This window comes from Dendropsophus ebraccatus, chromosome 10, assembly GCF_027789765.1.
Source record: "Dendropsophus ebraccatus isolate aDenEbr1 chromosome 10, aDenEbr1.pat, whole genome shotgun sequence".
Taxonomy (NCBI): domain Eukaryota; kingdom Metazoa; phylum Chordata; class Amphibia; order Anura; family Hylidae; genus Dendropsophus; species Dendropsophus ebraccatus.
In genome coordinates, this window is record NC_091463.1 from 29,393,266 (window position 1) to 29,415,404 (window position 22,139).

At 43.8% G+C, this 22,139-nt stretch overlaps 2 protein-coding genes across 5 annotated transcripts in view; both read left to right on the forward strand.

Annotated features, from left to right (window-relative positions):
* Positions 1–22,139, forward strand: part of RPL35 (ribosomal protein L35) — a 446,139-nt gene that overhangs the window by 377,587 nt on the left and 46,413 nt on the right. The window lies entirely within an intron of this gene.
* WDR38 (WD repeat domain 38) lies at positions 664–15,911 on the forward strand. 4 transcript variants are annotated; one of them, XM_069986077.1, is made up of 9 exons: positions 668–1,043; positions 4,439–4,559; positions 6,502–6,618; positions 7,113–7,210; positions 7,633–7,713; positions 10,828–10,950; positions 11,474–11,623; positions 12,980–13,027; positions 15,724–15,911. In XM_069986077.1, exons 1-9 carry the CDS (start codon positions 975–977, stop codon positions 15,808–15,810), a joined length of 894 nt encoding a protein of 297 aa, XP_069842178.1. In that variant the 5' UTR covers positions 668–974; the 3' UTR covers positions 15,811–15,911. The 4 variants fall into 4 exon arrangements, with proteins under 4 accessions (XP_069842181.1, XP_069842180.1, XP_069842179.1 ...); XM_069986080.1 differs by lacking the exon at positions 10,828–10,950 and having other exon boundaries at positions 664–1,043; XM_069986079.1 differs by lacking the exon at positions 7,633–7,713 and having other exon boundaries at positions 665–1,043.

The following is a 22,139-nucleotide window of genomic DNA, read 5'->3' on the forward strand; positions in this document are numbered from 1 at the left end:
ATTTCCAATAATTTTATTAAAGTATTGTATTGCCCCGAAAAGTTATACAAATTACCAATAAACATTTATTACGGGAAATGATTGAAAAGTGCTTTTTTTCCCTGCACTTACTACTGCATCAAGGCTTCATTTCCTGGATAACATTGTGATGTCACGACCCGACACCCAGAGCTGTGCGGGCTGTGGCTGCTGGAGAGGATGATGGCAGGGGAACACTGAGAGACACTGAGCATCCCTCTGCCATCATCCTCTCCAGCAGCCACAGCCCACACAGCTCTGGGAGTCGGGTCGTGACATCACCATGTTATCCAGGAAGTGAAGCCTTGATGCAGTGCATCAAGTGCATGGAAAAAAGCACTTTATAAGCATTTCCTGTAATAAGTATATATTGGTAATTTGTTTTGTTTGTTTTTTTTTTGGGGGGGGGGGGCAATACAATACTTTAATAAAATTTTTGGCTGGACTTGTCCTTTAAAATGGAAATTATCCTGCTTCATAGTGTTCACACATAACAGTGCAAACCGCAAAAAAATTTCGCCGGACTTCTCCTTTAAGCAACATAAAATACCACACACAGATTAAGAACAGGTTTGGTGCTATTTCTGAAGGAAAGTAGCTGTGTTTTTTCTAATCCTGAATAACCTGTTCTTCTTCCAAGAATTGACACTGATGGCGTATCCGCGGCAAAGAACCATTTAGGAATATTCACCATGACACAATACAACTTTGTAAGAAGTTTTCCGGCCTTTCCATTTCTACAGTGGTCACCACCACAGGATCTTCCAGGCTGCACCTCAGAAGGAGAGGAGATTGTGTGATGAAGGTCTGGGCTACAAAGCTCAGCGGCTGTAGAGGAATGTAAACAGCCCTGGTCCTGCCCACCATTCAGCTATTTGTTACTGTGGCAACAGAAAAGCTTTCTTTATACAACAAGGCCTAGCTAAATACCAGAACCTGACGCAACCCGGGCCGAGATGTGGAAGAACCCATCAAAATACTTTGCAAAAACGTCAGTAAAATATTTTGAGAGGCATAAAGGAGAGGTTAGTAACAATGTCACCAAATACAGACTAAAAACTATGTACAGTATTTAGACCCATTTGCACCTTGCTTTATGACCTATATGATGGATATGAAAAAAAAAAGTAGCCTTGTAGGATCTATGTTACATGTATGTAATATTATGATTTTATTGCAGATTTTGCTTCTGATTTGAGGCAAATTTAACTCTATGTATTAAAATCAGTGCATTTCAGAATGAGAATGAGCATGCATGCAGATCTAGTATGCTGTGGATATTTTGCAGAGTATATGCATACTATATGGGGGTGTAAAGTGAAAAGTGAAAGTGAAACTGGTTCAGATGCCCCTAGCAACCAATCAGATTCCACTTTTCATTCCTCACAGACTATTTGGAAAATGAAAGGTGGAATCTGATTGGTTGCTAGGGGCAACTGAGCCAGTTTCACTTTACACCATGTTTGATAATTCTCCCCCATTATATGCATATTTCTTTTACTTTTGTATTGTACTGTAAATTGTTACAGATGTCAGCTGTAGAATCCGCATTGACAATCTGCAACACATCCCCAACATCTGAACATACTTTAAAGAGAGCCTGTCATGAAAAATCACTTTTAACATGTCATTAGGCAGGTCAAACGCTGTTGATCAGAGTAGATCTCACTGCTGAGACCCACTGTGGTTCGGAGATATAGCCATGGAGAGAGTGTGCGGAAGTAGTGCCATCCACTAATTCAATGTTATCTTATAGACTTACATTGTGGGAATTGGCTGTTATAGAAATATGGCTGGGGAGTGAATGGCGATGTTGCTGCTGCCGCACTCTCTCCTTCTGACCACAGTGGGTCTCAGCAGTGAGATCAGCTGTGATCAATTACTTTTGACATGCTGGATTTTTTCTAAAATGTTGTCTTTGAGGTTAAAAGTTTGATAAATAACAGTAATTCTTTAAATGGACCTAGAATGGGTCTAGCAATGACAACATATATATAATCCAGAGAGGTTTTTTTTTTTTTATAAATTATACTATGTCATGAAAATGCCATTTTTTAGAGACATCACAAAAAACCATGTCCCTAAGCCCTATGAGAACCCTATCATTCAGAAGGGTTCATCACTTCAGACCACCATGTGCGACACAATGAAGAGCCACCCTGGCAGATCCAACCCAATACAGTAATAACAGATCTCTGGGGTTAGACAAACCAGCATCTCCAACTGATCATCATACCAGCTTCTTTAGTCCGGATTCACCAACCTTTGTCCAATCCCGTTATCCAATTTGAGGAATATTCAAGTAAAATTTTCATGTTACTACATAGAACCAATCTGCCATTTAGTATCCACCTGGGGTCAGCTATTCAAACCCACAATTGATCTGCTAATTTTTGGCAATAATGTCAGCACAGATGGATCTGTGTATATACCAGAAGTATATTCACCTGCTCATTACATCAATCTTAAGGGTCTGCAGCTCAAACTATCAATTGCTTTTAAGAGTTTTCTTGGAGTACGGCCAGCTTGTGACATAATCTCCATACTAAGAAAAGTATGTCCACCCATGTCAGACTAGATTATTGGAGATCCCACCCTGGGGGCCATTTGCTATCATTAGACATAATAAAGCTCCTGAAATCATTGGCCATTTTCAAAATTGCATGCTGGGTTATTATGGTGTTAATTAACTTTATTGGGACATACGTAAGTAATCATCCACCCAAATTAACTGAAAGAGTATTTCCATGTAAAAGGTATTCGCAATCAGCATCCATGTACAGAGAAAATAAGGAAAAACCATAATGGAATTTTATTGTATACATTTGGCAAAGAACAAGGAGCTCTGTATTCACCGCTGAATGGGGAAAGGCAAGTGATATCCTATGGGATGTAACACAATATGGTAATTTGTCATGATTTGCAAGCGGATTAATTTTTTTATTTCCTCCTAAACGTATTCCTGCCACAACTACCTGGCAATTGCTGGAGCTCATAATGGGGCTACGTCAGTAAATTTAACCTAGAAAAATCTTAAGAGGTTTTTCGGCGATATATTTAATTTAAACGTCTTAAAAGGCTTGGTTGTCCCAAGGTATACATTTATTCCCTATCCACATCATAAGTTGTATGTGTCTAATCCCTAAGGTTCTAACTGCTGGGACAATCACAAATCATGGCAATGGGGGTTATGTGTAGAATGGAGCCAGTGACATTGAAGACGTAAAGATGCACATGGCCCATGGAGAGACCCAGTTTGTGCAATCTTAATCACTTTGGCCTTAAAGGGAACCTGTCACCCCCCATGCCAGGGTCAAGGCCGCCCGACCCCCCACTAGAGCGGAGATGAGTCCGACGCCCATAGAGAATGAATGGAGCAGCAGCACGTGCGATGGGCTTCAGAAGCGGATATCTCCATTTTACTTCATTTAATATATTATTGTCACATTAGGGTACTTCACTGTGTAATTGTGTGATCACAAAGATAATACACTGCAGTACGCTACACTGCTCTGCAGTGTATTATACCTGCCTTATATAGTGTATTAGACTCTGCCTTAGGGTCTTCTTGACCATCACGGAGCCCTGAAGTTGAGCAGAAGAAGATTTCGCATTGACCGCAGTATCTATAGGGTTAACTGCCAGGATCAGAAACATAACTCCAGTCCCAACTGTTGCGGTGGGTGCCCGGCTGGTGGATGCCAGGACCTGCTGCAGATGGCATGGCCTGGGCACTACTTCTGTGCCTGTGTCATCTAACAGATGTGCTGATACATTCATACGAAGGGAAGGGTTAAACAACCCCTTCTTACTATCATTTTAAATAACTTTTAACATTCCGAAAAAGAGTGAAGTCAACAGCACCAAAGAATAGCCCACCAAGGGTTTAATCTGGTCAAACTGTATAGGTTGGATGCATGCCGGGAAGCTCACACTTCTGAATGTAGGCATGCAGACTTCAAGAGAGTATTCCAACAGCATTCATAGTATAAGCAGATTACAAGCATTTATTTACATCATCAGGTACAGTAAATGCTATTCATTGATCGCAGTAGGTCTCGCGCTGTGATCCTGAGATACAGCCAGGGGAAAGTAAGACAGTGTGCGTTTCTCTCCAGCTGTTAATCAGATCTGAATCTTTAGCTTAATAATAAAGCGGAAGAGTTGGAGCGGAGCACAGTGAGACCCACTGTAGTCAATAACTTTTGATATACGTCTGGCAACATGTCAAAAGTTAATTTAAATAACGGCAACATTTAAAAAAAATTCTTCCAAATTTTCCACCTTACCTGTGAACCTGTAACTCTATAGCCAGAATATTGGTTGCTCTAAATGGCAAAAGGCAATATGATAAAGCAATAGGAAATACCAAATCTTAATTTTAAGGGCAGGATATCTTCATTTAATGTGCTTTTTGCAGGTGAATTGCTGTGCTCTTTCTCCAGACTATCAGCTTCTCCTCACTTGTTCTGATGACAGTCGAATCCATGTGTGGGATGCAAAGAGTGGGTTATTGAAGCATAAAGTGAAAGGACACAAAGGTAAGTGCCCTGTAGCAGGTTATTAGGGATAGCAGACTCGTGTATATAGCATATTCCTAGAGCTACTAAAGCTATGTGTACAGCATATACCTAGAGCTAGCAGAATCTTGTGTATAGTATATTTCTAGGGCTAGCAGACTCTTGTGTATATAGTATATTCCTGGGGCTTGCAGACTCATGTGTATAACATGTATCTAGAGCTAGCAGAATCTTGTGTACAGCATATTCCTAGAGCTAGAAGACTTGTGAATATAGCATGGTCCTAGGGATAGCAGACTTGTGTGTATAGCATGGTCCTAGGGCTAGCAGACTTGTGTGTATAGCATGGTCCTAGGGCTAGCAGACTTGTGTGTATAGCATGGTCCTAGGGCTAGCAGACGTGTGTATTGCATGGTCCTAGGGCTAGCAGACGTGTGTATAGCATGGTCCTAGGGCTAGCAGACTTGTGTGTATAGCATGGTCCTAGGGCTAGCAGACTTGTGTGTATAGCATGGTCCTCGGGATAGCAGACTTGTGTGTATAGCATGGTCCTAGGGCAAGCAGACTTGTGTGTATAGCATGGCCCTAGAGCTAGTAGACTTGTGTGTATAGCATGGTCCTAGGGCTAGCCGACTTGTGTGTATAGCATGGGCCTAGAGCTAGTAGACTTGTGTGTATAGCATGGTCCTAGGGCTAGCAGACTTGTGTGTATAGCATGGGCCTAGAGCTAGTAGACTTGTGTGTATAGCATGGTCCTAGGGCTAGCAGACTTGTGTGTATGGCATGGTCCTAGGGCTAGCCGACTTGTGTGTATAGTATGGTCCTAGGGCTAGCAGACTTGTGTGTATGGCATGGTCCTAGGGCTAGCAGACTTGTGTGTATAGCATGGCCCTAGGGCTAGTAGACTTGTGTGTATAGCATGGTCCTAGGGCTAGCCGACTTGTGTGTATAGCATGGGCCTAGAGCTAGTAGACTTGTGTGTATAGCATGGTCCTAGGGCTAGCAGACTTGTGTGTATGGCATGGTCCTAGGGCTAGCAGACTTGTGTGTATAGCATGGCCCTAGAGCTAGTAGACTTGTGTGTATAGCATGGTCCTAGGGCTAGCAGACTTGTGTGTATAGCATGGTCCTAGGGCGAGCAGACTTTGCAGGGAGAGGCTCAGTACCTTTATAATAACAAATAGGCAAGATACATGGCCCATGTCCTTTAGGCCACTTTCAGCATTTCTGCATTTGTCCTAATTCTAATGGAGCAGCGTCATAAAGGGGAGGGGATTTCCTCCCACTGGGGGTGGGCCGGCCCGCCTACAGTGCCTCAGCCCCTGACCGGTACCCGTGGATAGAACAGTGTACATGGGAACCGGGCCGCGGTTCAAAAAACGCACCGGCATCCCTGGCGCCATTCTATGCATGGGTTATATTAAAACAAATGTACCTGATGGTACATTCGCTTTAAAGGGAACCTCTCATGTTGAAAATACAGCCCAATCTGCAGGCATCAGGTGGAACTGAGCAGATTAATACAAAGTTTTGTGGGGAAAGTTCCAGGAGAAGTTTTTAACTATTCATGTAAATCTTATTCTGGTCTAAGTAGTCAAGCTAAGTAGTAGTGACTTTTGGCCCAGAGTGTCTGTGCCCTAGGCCTGCACCGCCTCTCCATTCCTCATCATCTCTCTCCTCATCATTAGGAACACCCCTAAAAGGATTTCTCCTATGAGGATTCCCGTCTCAACCACCATCGTTATTTAGAATTTAAGTTAAATATTTTGCAAATACCTTTATTTAGCAAACTAGCCTCCTTCTTTTGATAAGGCCGCTTTTTCCCTCCCATTGTTGTAGTCTAGGTAACCAACCACTGGTCTGCTCTAAAAGCAGTGGTCTGGCTGGTGTGTATATTTTCTATTAACATTTATTTCCTATATGCAAAATTGTATCTGTCTCCTTCCCCTGTGACTCTCTATAGGACCAGTAAAGTCATGCTGCTTCTCCCCGGATGGCTCCCTGTTTGCCAGCTCATCACATGACAGCACTGTGCGAATATGGAGGGTGGAGACTGCCGACTGTCTTCATGTGCTGACTGGTATGCTATATATAAGGCACGGGTTGAGAGCCCCACAATTCAGAAAGCGATTTCTATGTGAAAACTTTTTTTTTTTTTTTTTTCACAAGAGTGATATGAATAAGTAACAAGAATAAAATTTCAAGTTTTAGAGGAGATGAGAATATTAGAAATTCATATCTGTTTGTATTTAATATCAATGAACCCAGCTTAGGCTCTAAAATCAATACATTATATATTACAATATGTTATGTATTATATACCTATGTACATTAATCGTAAACCCCCAAGATATGCAATTTATACACCACACTGTGTCATAGGTTGCTCGTAGGCTCCTATATAATTAAGGGACAGAGATACACCACCAGAATACATGCCAAAAGGACATGCAAACATGATGACGCTCATCCCACCAATAGAGCCTGGCGCTGCCTCTTTATGTGCTATATTAACCACCACTACCACCATAGAGATGTTTCAACCACCTCTCTCATCAACTGACTTCCTTTTAGGTCATTCCAAATGTGTAGAAACTGTAAGTTTCAGTCCAGATGGAACGCGTTTACTGTCCGCGGGATGGGATCATATGATCATCTTGTGGGAAGTGCAGGTAGGATGCCTACTGTGAGAAAATACTCTCATTTTGTACAATTGCAATTCTGCTCTAGAACTGGGGTAAGGCTCTGTTCACATTGGTGTTCAGAACAGAAACCCCAATGCAGTGGCAGATTTGTCTTACAATAGGTACCAATATTGCCCAATGGACCCTATTAATGTTTAGTGGAAATTTCAATAGGACTTTCAAGGATCAAACATTGATAACATGTCCAGAAGCACAGCTACAACACCACCCCTGTCCTCAGGTTGTGTGTGGTATTACAAATCAGCTCCATTCACTTCAATGGAACTGTGCTGCAAAACCCACACCCAAACTTAGGACAAGAGTGGTGAACTATATCTCACCTGAAAAAGTGGACTATACCCACCACTAAAATTATTCTAGATTTACTATGTAAATTATCTATTTAACAGACCGGTCAGCGATTTAAGACGTATACTGGACATCAAGATGCCACCCTGTGTAGTGCCTTCTCAACAGATGGGTCTCTCTTTGTAAGTACAGTACTATTAGAAATACAATATACAAAGTAAGGCTATGTTCACACAACGTAAAAGTACGGCTGTTGTTGCCATCGGCAACACTGCCTATTCTTCTATGGGATCCCGGCCGGAGCGTATACACATCGTATACGCTCCGGCCGGGATCCTATGCGGCACCACAAAGAACTGACATGTCAGTTTTCTGCAGCCGCAATTCAGTGAATTGCGGCCGCAGAAAGACCTGTCAGTTCACACAATGAAGCGAGCGGTCCTGGCCGCTTGCTTCATTGTGTGCTATGAGAGTTCTGGCCGTTACTGCAGAACAGCCAGTCTCTTACGTAATGTGAACATAGCCTAAGGATTATAAGGAGGAATATTTTCATTTATTGTCATTCAACTGAATAAATGGCAACAATAAGTGTCACAAAACTTTACTTAAATGTACATATCATTGTATAAAAATCAGAAGCTTATAGAGGCATAGGGTAGGCCCATAGTCGCCCATGGGAGATGTGTACAAAGAACCATAATACAGCTTAAGTAACATTACAAATATTATTATTATTATTATTATATTATTGCACTTGAGCAACAGAGGCACTACTTTTGGAAGAAGAAAAAAACAGTCAATATTCTCATGGACTCCAGTATTGTCAGGACTTTTCAAAAGATGGCAAAGAAAATTCGATTAGTGGGTGCTGACACCCAGCACCCTTGCAATTAGCTGGCACGACTCCCATATACACAGTCAGTGGCGTAGCTACCGCGGTCGCCACAAGGGGGACCCGCGAGGCCCTCCCGATCAATCACTCTTGTGACCGCAAGCATTGTTTTGCTTGCGGTCACAAGAGTCTGGCTCCGTCTTCCCGCGTCTTACCCTGTCTGTCGCGTCTTACCCCCGGCAGCGCGTGCATCCCAGATCTCCCTGCGCGCCTTGGGCCCTGACTTCCGGTTCCGGCGCGCAGGGAGTTCTGGGATGCGAGCGCTGCCGGGGATAAGACGTGACACCCCCGGCAGCCGCGCAGCAGCCAGGAACAGACCAGGAGGAGAAAGGATCAACGTGGGAGCGCGTTGTCAGGTGAGTTAAGTTTTGTTTTGTTTTTTATCAGCCTGCAGGGTGGGGGGAAAGAGGGGGGCATCTATGAGGGTGGGGGGAAAGAGGGGGGCATCTATGAGGGTGGGGGGAAAGAGGGGGGCATCTATGAGGGTGGGGGGAAAGAGGGGGGGCATCTATGAGGGTGGGGGGAAAGAGGGGGGCATCTATGAGGGTGGGGGGAAGGAGGGGAGAATCTATGAGGGTGGGGGGAAGGAGGGGGGCATCTATGAGGGTGGGGGGAAAGAGGGGGCATCTATGAGTGGGGGGGAAAGAGGGGGGCATTTATGAGGGTGGGGGAAAGGGGGGGCATCTATGAGGGTGGGGGAAAGAGGGGGCATCTATGAGGGTGGGAGGGAAAGAGGGGGCAATCTATGAGGGTGGGGGGGAAGAGGGGGCCATCTATGAGGGTGGGGGGGGAAAGAGGGGGCCATCTATGAGGGTGGGGGGGGGGAAAGAGGGGGCCATCTATGAGGGTGGGGGGGAAGGGGGGCATCTATGAGGGTGGGGGGAAGGAGGGGGCATCTATGAGGGTGGGGGGGAGGAGGGGGCCATCTATGAGGGTGGGGGAAGGAGGGTGGCATCTATGAGGGTGGAGGGGAAGAGGGGGGCATCTATGAGGGTGGGGGGAAGGAGGGGGGGCATCTATGAGGGTGGGGGGAAAGAGGAGCCATCTATGAAGGTGGGGGGAAAGAGGGGCCATCTATGAGGGTGGGGGGAAAGATGGGGCCATCTATGAGGATGGGGAGAAAGAGGGGGCCATCTATGAGGATGGGGGGAAAGAGGGACCATCTATTAAGGGGGGGGGAAAGGGGACCATCTATAAGGGAGGGGGGGGGAAAGGGGACCATCTATAAGGGAGCGGGGGGAAGGGGACCATCTATAAGGGAGGGTGGGGGAGAGGGGGCCATCTATAAGGGAGGGTGGGGGGAGAGGGGGCCATCTATAAGGCAAGGTGGGGGAGAGGGGGCCATCTATAAGGGAGGGTGGGGGGAGAGGGGACCATCCATAAGGGAGGGTGAGGAGAGAGGGGGCCATCTATAAGGGAGGGGGTAGAGGGGGCCATCTATAAGGGAGGGGGTAGAGGGGGCCATCTATAAGGGAGGGGGTAGAGGGGGCCATCTATTTGGGGGGGTAACATAGGGGGAGAGGGAATACACAGAGGGGGGCATATATTATTAGGGGGTCACATAGAGTCAGGGCTACCCACTAAATGAGGGTGTAAAGGGGCCAATACAGATGTGCAGTGTGTATAGAGATGAGGATGGTGCCAGAGTGAGGAGCCTAATATGTCTGTCTGGCAGATTCTGTGGATTCGTGGCTCGGAGAAGTTCTCATAATGGCCCAGGGCGGATGGAGAAGATGAAAAGGAAAGAACTCTGATCAGAAAAGACGTCCCCTGTGAGTCACCTGATATAACTGCACTGTAATGTATATGGTGTATAGAGCCTGTGTAGAGCTGGGGCCACCTCTATATGACTGGATGAGGTGATTTAGTATACTGGATTTGGTCAGTAACAATATGGTGGTGATGGTAGTGGTTGTGGTGTGGCGGTAATGTTTCCTTCCTATATACTGGTATTACTGGTAATATTGGTCTCAGGATACAGGATTTGGTTAGTAATAGGTAATATCTGTCTTGGTGTGTGTGTGTGTGTGTATATATATATATATATATATATATATATATATATATATATATATATATACACACACACACACACCAATAGCATCACTTGGTCGTGAAAGGAGGGGGGGGGGCCCAAGTTGGCCTCTCGCACCAGGGCCCAGGAGACATTAGCTACGCCCCTGTACACAGTGAATGGAGCTGGAAATAGACAGCGCCGTACATTGTGTGGTGGCTGTGCTAGGTAACTGCAGCTCAGCTATCTTTCACATCAATCAAAGATGAGCTGCAGTAACACAGCATAGCCACTACACAATGTATGCAGCTGTCAGTTGTGTGAAAAGACTATAATAATGACAATATAATGCAAAAAGCTGCACTAATTCCCCTTTGATGTTGTTTATAGGCCACAGGGAACTGGTCATATACTGTCAAGGTATGGAGTGTGAATAAGGATGAGCCCGAGATTGTTCTGAACAGACACAAGGGGAATGTCAGCTGTTTGTGCTTTTCTGTTTCTGGGATGCTGGTAAGATGGTTTCCTGCATACTGATTGTTTCTAGATTCTGGGCTTCATTTATCCATGATTTGATCTTTAGGACAATAGAAGTTTCAGCAGATAAAAATATTAATAGAAGTACAAGAGTCAGACAGCGAACTCATTGGGTTACTAATGGGTATGGTGTGGGCTACACCGAAATGGACGATTGCTGATGCATCTTGTGCTTGCTTGTTTGCTTTGGTTTCACGGTCACAGCAGATTATTACGCTTTGTTAGGACTAACTAATGCCTTAATGCATGGGATTGGAGTTCCATACCTTTCACTTGAAGCTATGTTGTAATACTGGACACGGCCACTGCCAGTTACATGGAGCTGTGACTGGTGTGTAGATCATCAGTATTAAAGTGCCAGAAAACTCCTTTATGTAGCTAAAAATGAGCAGCTTTGAATTAGGCGAGCGCTGTCCCTTTAAGGCAGTCTGTTTTTGTTTAAGTGGATTTTCTGGATCAATACTTCAATAATACTTAAGATTTTTTGTTATTTCCTTAGGCTTCTGGATCATGGGACAAAACAATAATAGTGTGGAACCCACGCACTGGTGCTATCATCTTCCATCTGAAAGGTCACGAGGACTGGATAAGAACCTTGACCTTCTCTCGTGACGGGATCCTTCTGGCCTCCACGGGACTTGACAAGATGGTAAGATTATTATGTGTGTTAATTTTTATGTGTGTTTATTATGATTCAATATTAGTATTTCTGGCTACACAGTCAGCAAATTTTTGGACAACTACCGTAATATGGCCGCTGTTCTGTCTTCCTTTATGGCCAATCTTGGACATTTGTCTGGCTTTGCTTGACTCTTAAGGTAATCTGCCTAGTTATATACTGATGACATTTACCTTTAAAGAAGTACTCCGGCAATTTATTTGTTTACATTTACATTTGAAAAAGTTATATTACTTGGTAATAAAATGTAATTTATTTATTTTTTACATTTATGCATTGACTGGCAGCAGTAAGAGGCAACACAGCCTCTCTGCTACCTTATTCAGGTCATGGATACTGCAAGATCTGTAAAGGATGTTATCAGGAGATACTTTAGACCCTGTAAGTTTTGGGGCCTCCATGGATCAGACTTGTTCTTTAACACATCCCACAAATGCTTGACATCTAGGGAATTTGGAGGCCAAGTCAACACCCTAATCTCCTCATCATGTTCTTCACATTGTTCCTGAAAAATATATGCAGTGTGGCCAGGGAATTATGCTGCCAGGGAACCTCCTATATAAAGGCCTCAAATTTTTTTTTTTTTTAAAGAAATGAACAGAATTTGTGATTGCAAGCAGTTTTATAAAATACTTTTTATTTTTTACGTTTTCTTTGTTTAAATCAGCGTTATACATATGGCCACTAGGTGTCTCCCTTCCTGTAAAACTGCAGTCTATGCTCCATCCGTGCCAATATTTGGTCTTTTCTCTGTTCAAAAAAAGAGACCAAACACAGGAGGTCCCAGTGTTTTGCATGCTCGCAGACATGGTTTGGTATTGATTGACAGCCATTCCTGAGCGCACACAGAGCGGGATGCTGTGCATCCACATCCAGAAGCAGAGAATCCTGGCGGTGCTAAGAAAATGTCTTAAAGGGATAGTTCACCAAAAAATATTTTCTTTCAAATGCCAGTGCCAGAGATTTGTAATTATTTTTATTTAAAAAAATCTCAAGTCTTCCAGTACTTATCAGCTGCTGTATGTCTTGCAGGAAGTGGTGTTTTCTCTACAGTCTGACACAGAGCTCTCTGCTGCCACCTCTGTCAATTATGGGAACTGTCCAGATCAGTAGAAAATCCTTATAGAAAACCTCTCCTGCTCTCCACACTGGAAAGAATAACACTTCCTGCAGGACATACAGCAGCTAAAAAGTACTGAAAGAAAGTAAATTACAAATGTCTGGCACTTTCTGGCACCAGCTGATTTGAAAAAAAAATAAAAATTGTGAACTACCCTTTTAAGAAGGATCATTTATTATACTATTACCACTGTACTTCCTTTGCAGATAAGACTCTGGGACTGTGAAAATGGAAAATGTATAAAGGTTGTCAAGGTAAGATGTAGATTAGTGTCTACTTATTTTAGGAACAGTGGATTCTAGTGTTATAATTTAAAGGGCTTTTTTAAGCAAAATATATTATTGGCTTATCCTCAAGAAAGGTCATCAATATTACATCAGTGAGGGTCTGACACCTCCCCCCCCCCCACACACACACACAATAGGCCATTTACCAGAGCTGTGCCGCTAGTATACACAGCTGAGCTCTTATATACAGTACTTAAATGGGAGCTGAGCTGCAGTAACTGATCTTGGCCACTACACTGTGGACAGAGCTATCGTCTTCCTGCTGTTTCACTTTGTACACTAGCAGCACAGCTCTAACAAACAGATGATCGGTGGAGGTGATGGGTGTCAGACCCCTCTTGAGGACAGGAAAACAATACATTTTGCCTGTAAACCCTTTTTAAAACTGATAACAAATAGGCCAACTATAGCTTGATGTAGAAGGGTTTAGTAGCATGGACATTTACTACATGTCATTTACAATTCTGCCATTTTTCCCTTAGCAAGAGAAATTTAGGTAGGATGCTAGGGAGCAACTAAAGAGAAAATTGATAGCTTCCTGCTCTTCCTACTTTCCCCTCATGAAAAATACACTGTGTGAACATACCCTTAGTTATATTGTCCCTTCACAACCCACACGGCTTCTAAGCACCAATAAAAGAACAACTGAACCTCTAATATATTATCACATATATAAAAAATTTTATTAGTAAAATTACAATACAATAACAAAATGATAAATAAATACACAATGAACCATGGCTGACAGAATGTTAAAAACAACGAACATACAATGAGGGGGCTGCTGCAGATGGACACAAATAAATAGATGAATGAATGGTAGACTAAAGTGCTAAATATGATGCAAAAACGCTATGAATAAATAGTTTCATCGGGTAAACATGCAGATAAAGTGCTATGAAGAGTAAAGCTACTAAAGTGTCATACCACAAGTAATGCAGGTCAGAGTGTCCACCGGCAGCCCCCACCCCAACGCACGTTTCGGCGTAGCCTTTTTCAAGGAGTACCTATCTGTTGGAGGGTCAAGCTATAAATACCTAAGATACTGCAAGATCAACCAATCACCCGCCCGCTTCACACATGTAGCGTATCACATGGAGTGTGATTACCTGCTATACCGGAACATTACTTCCGGGTACAGCTGGCGTCGACGCCAGCGTCGTGATGTGCTGACGTCCGAGTAACTGGTCACATGGTACGTGCAGGTCACGTGTGATACCTGCGTGACGCCAATGCGCGCCGGTCACGTGGGGCGCAAAAGCGCCGTAACCACGCGCATGCGCGTCACACAGATTTTGAAGAAGACATAAAAATAGTGTGCTGCCATCTACTGGCATAGCCGATGCAAAATAATATAATCTAATGAAAATCAATGTAATATCAAAGATACCCATGAGCCATCTATAGATATATATATATATATATATATATATATATATATATATATATATATATAAATAATGAGCAATATAAATAAATAATGAGCAATCTTTGTATAACTTAATTCAAAATGAAATTGCAGACAATAGCATATAATAAAATAGAAAAAAAATATATATAAAAACAAATATATAAATAATAATGAATAATAATCAATAGTCACAATAATCAATAATAATGAAAGTGAAATAAAATGAAAGTAATAAAAAAGTGAGGTACAATGGTGTATCACAGCACAAATATAAATAGTAATGTGAATATGCATTAAATAAAGAAAGATAGAAATAATCATGATCAATGGGTGGAAGAGAAGGGGGATAAGTGAAAACGTGTGAATGAATAAATCATTAAATAAATAAATAGATGAAACACAAACCCTACACCTTATATAGAGATAAATATAAATAAAATTATAATTATAACCTCGCTGATCACACTTGATAGAATAAAAATATATAATGAATAATAAATGCACAACATGATTGACGGGAAGGAGCTGATGAGTAAAATATATATATATATATGTGGAGATAAAAGGAAAAGGAGGGATGAAGGGAAATTTTGCATAAAAAGGCATGATAGTGAACCCAAGCCTGAGAGTCACAATAAATATAATAACGGACAATCAAAGAGTGATAAAATGATGAAAAATACAATAAGTGATAAAGTGCAAAGTGCAAAAAAAAAGTGCAACACACGTGTAGTGCGAAAATGTGATCCACATACGGACAATATAGTGAATACTAAATACCACATGTCAGAAAAAAACGGGAATGCTGATACGAAAAAATATGTGATAAAAATCCATAGAATACCCTACAAATATATTACTATACATCATATTACTATACGTCACTAAAAATGTAATAAATACAGATATATACACACAGATGTACAAACAAATATATAATAGCAGCTCAAAATGTGCAAAGGTCTATAATCCTATGTGTGACCAGCGAGGGGCGCCCTATAGTTGAGATCATACAAAATACCAATCTAATTGGTCTCAGTAATTCCCACAACATAACCACAAGTGTGGGCGACTCAAAGAGCATATCAGTAGTGATAACATGTGGGTAAGCCACGCGGCTTCTAGCGATGACATGAAGGCATACAAGGAAGGGGGCACATGGAGACTAGTGGACACATATAAGGTGATATGGAGCTTCTTTTCCTATTATTTGTCAATTCTGAGATAAGTAACCAACCTTTATCTATTGCAGAGCATGCTGGAGATGACACACGTCTGTATATTTTCACCAGAAGGCACCCTAATGCTGGCTGGTGCTATGGGGCTTCAGCAGCTATAATACAGACATGATTCCGTGATTCCACACAATAGACTTTCCTGGGCGCCCACAGAAGCTTTCAGCAATATTAACATCACATTGCAGTCGTACAAACAATGTATTGCCACCAATGTTTACCAAATGTTTAATAAACTTTTAAAATAAATGTCACCTATATATCTGTAATGACATCAGCCACCCTACAGATGTGCTTAGCATGTATTTTAGGACTTTCCCCAGCATGCATGCCAACCCTTGGCCATTAATGTAATCTGAATAGTGCCTTAGTTGATAAGTCATAATGATATTATGACTTATCAACTAAAGGCCCTATTCCATGGAACGATTATCAGCCGATATGGGCCGATAATCGTCCCGTGAAATAAAGTCATGTCAGCTGATCGTTGCGTCGTTTGTCTTTCAAACAGGTTGATAGCAGCGATCTGCTGCCGTCGCTCCGTGGAATAAAAGCAGCAGCATCCTCTATGGGCTGCCCAGATGATCGGCTGATTGATATCTCTAATCCACGGAGCGATAATCGTCCGAATCGGCCCGATTCGGACAATTATCACTTCGTGGAATAGGCCCCTAAGTCATATTATATGCATGCTAGTTTTCATAATAACAATAAATTATATTAAAGGGGTATTCTACCCAAGAGCTAAAAAATAAAATGCTCCCAAACCTAGCTGGCCTTACTCACCAAATCCCCTGAGTATTTTGAGCCATCCCCCATCTTTCTAGCTGCTGTCGTTCCTGGATTACAAGTTTTTCTAAAACTATATCTATGATGGCGCCGGCTAGGAAACTACATTTCCCATCATGCAATGCTTCTCCCTGATTGGTCCGCTTGTACCAGCCACTTAGCTTTCTTTTCTGCCCACTGCTGTCATTACCACATTTCACAGTAAACACAGGACTGACTTTACTGTGCACCTGAAGCTGCAACTAAAAGTGAGCAGCTCTGACAGAGCAGACCAATCCCTGACAATAGTTATTAGTGAAATCATTATAAAATACTCCTGGCATTACTCCTGCAACACCTCCTGGCATTACTCCTGCAACACTCCCCTGGCATTACTCTTGCAATACCTCCTGGTTACACTCCTGCAACACCTCCTGGTAATACTCCTGCAACACCTCCTGGTAATACTCCTGCAACACTTCCTGGTAATACTCATGCAACACCTCCTGGTAATACTCATGCAACACCTCCTGGCATTACTCCTGCAACACCTCCTGGCATTACTCCTGCAATACCTCCTGGTTACACTCCTGCAACACCTCCTGGTAATACTCCTGCAACTCCTCCTGGTAACATTCCTGCAACACTTCCTGGTAATACTCATGCAACACCTCCTGGTAATACTCCTGCAACACTTCCTGGTAATACTCATGCAACACCTCCTGGTAATACTCATGCAACACCTCCTGGTAATACTCATGCAACACCTCCTGGCATTACTCCTGCAACACCTACTGGTTACACTCCTGCAACACCTCCTGGTAATAACTCCTGAAACACCTCCTGGTAATACTCCTACAACACCTCCTGGCATTACTCCTGAAACACCTGGTTACACTCCTGCAACACCTCCTGGTAATACTCCTGCAACTCCTCCTGGTAATATTCCTGCAACACTTCCTGGTAATACTCATGCAACACCTCCTGGTAATACTCCTGCAACACTTCCTGGTAATACTCATGCAACACCTCCTGGTAATACTCATGCAACACCTCCTGGCATTACTCCTGCAACACCTCCTGGCATTACTCCTGCAACACCTCCTTGTTACACTCCTGCAACACCTCCTGGTAATAACTCCTGAAACACCTCCTGGTTACACTCCTGCAACACCTCCTGGTAATACTCCTGCAACTCCTCCTGGTAATATTCCTGCAACACTTCCTGGTAATACTCATGCAACACCTCCTGGTAATACTCCTGCAACACTTCCTGGTAATACTCATGCAACACCTCCTGGTAATACTCATGCAACACCTCCTGGCATTACTCCTGCAACACCTCCTGGTTACACTCCTGCAACACCTCCTGGTAATAACTCCTGAAACACCTCCTGGTTACACTCCTGCAACACCTCCTGGTAATACTCCTGAAACACCTCCTGGTAATACTCCTGAAACACCTCCTGGTAATACTCCTGCAACACCTCCTGGTAATACTCCTGCAACACTTCCTGGTAATATTTATGCAACACCTCCTGGTAATACTCCTGCAACACCTCCTGGTAATACTCATGCAACACCTCCTGGCAATACTCATGCAACACCTCTTGGCAATACTCGTGCAACACCTCCTGGTAATACTCCTGCAACACCTCCTGGTAATACTACTGCAACACTCACTGGCATTACTCCTGCAACACTTACTGGCATTACTCATGCAACACTCACTGGCATTACTCATGCAACACTTCCTGGTAATACTCCTGCAACACCTCCTGGTAAGACTCCTGCAACACTCACTGGCATTACTCATGAAACACCTCCTGGTAATACTCATGCAAAACCTTCTGGTAATACTCCTGCAACACCTCCTGGCAATACTCCTGCAACACTCACTGGCAATACTCATGCAACACCTCCTGGTAAAACTCCTGCAACACCTCCTGGCAATACTCATGCAACACCTCCTGGCAATACTCGTGCAACACCTCCTGGTAATACTCCTGCAACACCTCCTGGTAATACTACTGCAACACTCACTGGCATTACTCCTGCAACACTTACTGGCATTACTCATGCAACACTCACTGGCATTACTCATGCAACACTTCCTGGTAATACTCCTGCAACACCTCCTGGTAAGACTCCTGCAACACTCACTGGCATTACTCATGAAACACCTCCTGGTAATACTCATGCAACACCTCCTGGTAATAACTCCTGAAACACCTCCTGGATACACTCCTGCAACACCTCCTGGTAATACTCCTGCAACTCCTCCTGGTAATATTCCTGCAACACTTCCTGGTAATACTCATGCAACACCTCCTGGTAATACTCCTGCAACACTTCCTGGTAATACTCATGCAACACCTCCTGGTAATACTCATGCAACACCTCCTGGCATTACTCCTGCAACACCTCCTGGCATTACTCCTGCAACACCTCCTGGCATTACTCCTGCAACACCTCCTGGTTACACTCCTGCAACACCTCCTGGTAATAACTCCTGAAACACCTCCTGGTAATACTCCTACAACACCTCCTGGCATTACTCCTGCAACACCTCCTGGTAATAACTCCTGAAACACCTCCTGGTAATACTCCTGAAACACCTCCTGGTAATACTCCTGCAACACCAGCTCTGCTTTGCAGTAAGACCACACAGAGTGCTCCTGGGGAGGAAGGGGGATGATGGGGATGCAGAGGTAGGAGCCTCACTTAGGAAGAAGAGGCATAGGGAGAAAGCAGCATGGGGGAAGAAGCCTCACAGCGGGAAAGCTGCATTAGGAGAGAGCCGCAGGGTGAGGGAGCTGCAATTACAAAGCTCCTGTGCTGCCAGGACAGTAGAAACACCCCACAAGTGACCCCATTCTAGAAACTACACCCCTCAAGGAATCTAACAAGGGGTGCAGTGAGCATATGGACCCCACTGGTGACGGACACATATGTAGAACATGTGCTGTGAAAAAATGTGCCCGTCACCAGGGGGCCATGCACCCCTTGTTAGATTCCTTATGGGGTGTAGTTTCCAGAATGGGGTCACTTGTGGGGGGTTTCTACTGTCCTGGCAGCACAGAGGCTTTTTAATTGCATCATGGCATCCTGTAATGGGAATGGGGCCATGCCTATTTAGTTGGGGAAAAGGGACAATTTAAATTTTTGGGGGGGTATTAGGCCAATTATTAGTCTATAAGGTTGAAAATGACAGGTGTCCATCAAATTCAACCTGTTTTGATCCAGAGGAAGGCAAAAAACCCTTTTAAGGCAGACGACAGTAGCCTCATCACAGGGAAAAAAATTCCTTCCCGATTCCATAATGGCAATCAGAATAGGAATAAGGGACAGAATTTAGATAATGTAGAACCCCAGTGACGTGTGGTACGCCTTGAAGCGATCCAGTATGCAGAGGCCGGGGGGATCAGGACAGGTGTCACACTGGAAAATGGTGTCCTTCCTGATCCCCCTGTTACGCCACACTCTACACTTCTTCTGGGGTCTCCTGTTTTCCAGTGTGGGGGACATCACCTGGAAAATGTTTTCCTGGTGTGATACGGGGTCCTTCATATCCAGAAGCGCTGGGTCCGCTCGATGGCTGCTAAATATTAGGGCTCTATTACTGCTTCTGATATGTTCGGATCGTGCCACAAGCTACAGTAGCTTGGGCAGCGAAGGACCGCAAGAGGGGGTGCTGGTATAAAAGTTATCCCCGTACGGGTGGTAACCTTTATCCAGCAGTGGGATACAGGGGGGAGCCATCTATAAGGGGGGAATACAGGGGGAGCCATCTATAGGGGGAAGCCATCTATAAGAGGGGAATACAGGGGGAGCCATCTATAAGGGGGGAATACAGGGGGAGCCATCTATAAGGGGGGAATACAGGGGGGAGCCATCTAGGAGGGGGATAATACAGGGGGGAGACATCTATAAGGGGGATAATACAGGGGGGAGACATCTATAAAGGAGTAATACATGGGGGGACATCTATAAGGGGGAATACAGGGGGTGAGCCATCTATAAAGGGGGAATACAGAGGGGGGAGCCATCTATAAGGGGGGAATACAGGGGGGGGGGCATCTATAAGGGGGGAATACAGGGGGGGAGCCATCTATGAGTCAGCCTACCCACTAAACAAGGGTTAAAAGGTGCCAATACAGATGTGCAGTTAGTAGAGAGATGAGGATGATGACAGAGTGAGGAGCCTAATATGTATGTCTGGCAGATTCTGTGGATTCGTGGCTCGGAGAAGTTCTCACAACGGCCCAGGACGGATGGAGATGAAAAGGGGAAGAACTCCGATCAGAGAAGATGTCCCCTGTGAGTCACTAAATATATCTGTACTGTAATGTATATGGTGTTTAGAACCTGTGTAGAGCTAGGGCTACCGCTATATGACTGGATAAGGTGATATTGGTCTGTGTACAGTGGATTATTCAGTAGCAGCGATTGTGTTAGTCAGTATGTGGTTGTATTAGTCAGTATGTGGTTGTATTAGTCAGTATGTGGTGGTGTTAGTCAGTATGTGGTGGTGTTAGTCAGTAAGTAGTGGTGTTATTTGTTACTTGTAATCTGGTACTGTGTTTTATTGGATTTAGTATACAGGATTTAATCAGTAACAATATGGTAGTGGTTGTGGCGGTAATATTTCCCCCTTGTATACTGGTATTATTGGTAATACCATATATATATACCAGTAGTATGCGCTTGGTAGAGGAAGGAGGGCTCCAGGTTGACAGTCTGCAGCCCTCAGGATATGCTGGGAGTTGTAATACAGTAGCACAATCCTCTGATAACTGCCGCTGTAGACAGATGTATTGCTGGAACTTCAGGGCTGATGGTTGTCACTCGCAGGTTGCAGCCACCAGGAGAATCTGCACACACTGATTTATTAATAGGTTGTCCTCTCAGAAACTACAACTCCCAGCATACCATGAGAGCTGTATAAATGGTGTTCTATATATATATATATATATATATATATATATATACATATATATATATACAGCTCTGACTTGCAACAGCTGGAGGGCCTGAGTGTGACATCCTTGTTGTAGTCAGTGTGTAATGGAGGGCACTCAGCTTTCCCAGTATCCTGTAGTCAGCATAATGGAGGTCACCCAACTTTTATCAAGATTTGCCCTGTTGCCAAATTGACCTAGAAACTGCCCTGCACCTGTGCCCCAATAGTATCACTTCCAATTCAGCTTCCTTTCCCTATCAGAGCGCTTGGAGTCTTTTACCTCCCTTTTGCCATTGCTGCTAGGGCCACACAACAATTGTGGCCGGGATAGGAGACACACGGCCACTAATCATTGCAGGTCTGCATGGATCATGCTATAGTGGGGGTAAGGTGGGTCACTCTTGTGGGTCATAAAGCCAAAGGCCCACCACATTCATTCTGATCCCTAGCTGTCTTCCTCATGCAGCACCCACACTCTCTCAGAGGCTAACTTGTGTCCCTTTATAGAGCTCCTACCATGCTGAATGCTCTCCCTCCCTCTACTGCTTAGCCCTTGACACATTTTCACAAGCGCCCCAAACACATTTGACCCCCTTGTTGTACCTGCACCATCATGTAGTTGCAATTGCAGGTATCTATACACCTTATGCTAAAGTAAGTTAAAGGGGTACTCCAGCAATTTTAATTTTTTTAAATTAACTG

Excerpts from the sequence above, each read along its gene's own strand:
- WDR38 (XM_069986077.1), top strand. The coding sequence starts at position 975 with ATGTGGAAGAACCCATCAAAATACTTTGCAAAAACGTCAGTAAAATAT. Across the intron at positions 1,044-4,438 it reads TTGAGAGGCATAAAGGAGAG|GTGAATTGCTGTGCTCTTTC; the intron begins GTTAGTAACAAT and ends TGCTTTTTGCAG. Across the intron at positions 7,211-7,632 it reads TCATCTTGTGGGAAGTGCAG|ACCGGTCAGCGATTTAAGAC; the intron begins GTAGGATGCCTA and ends TCTATTTAACAG.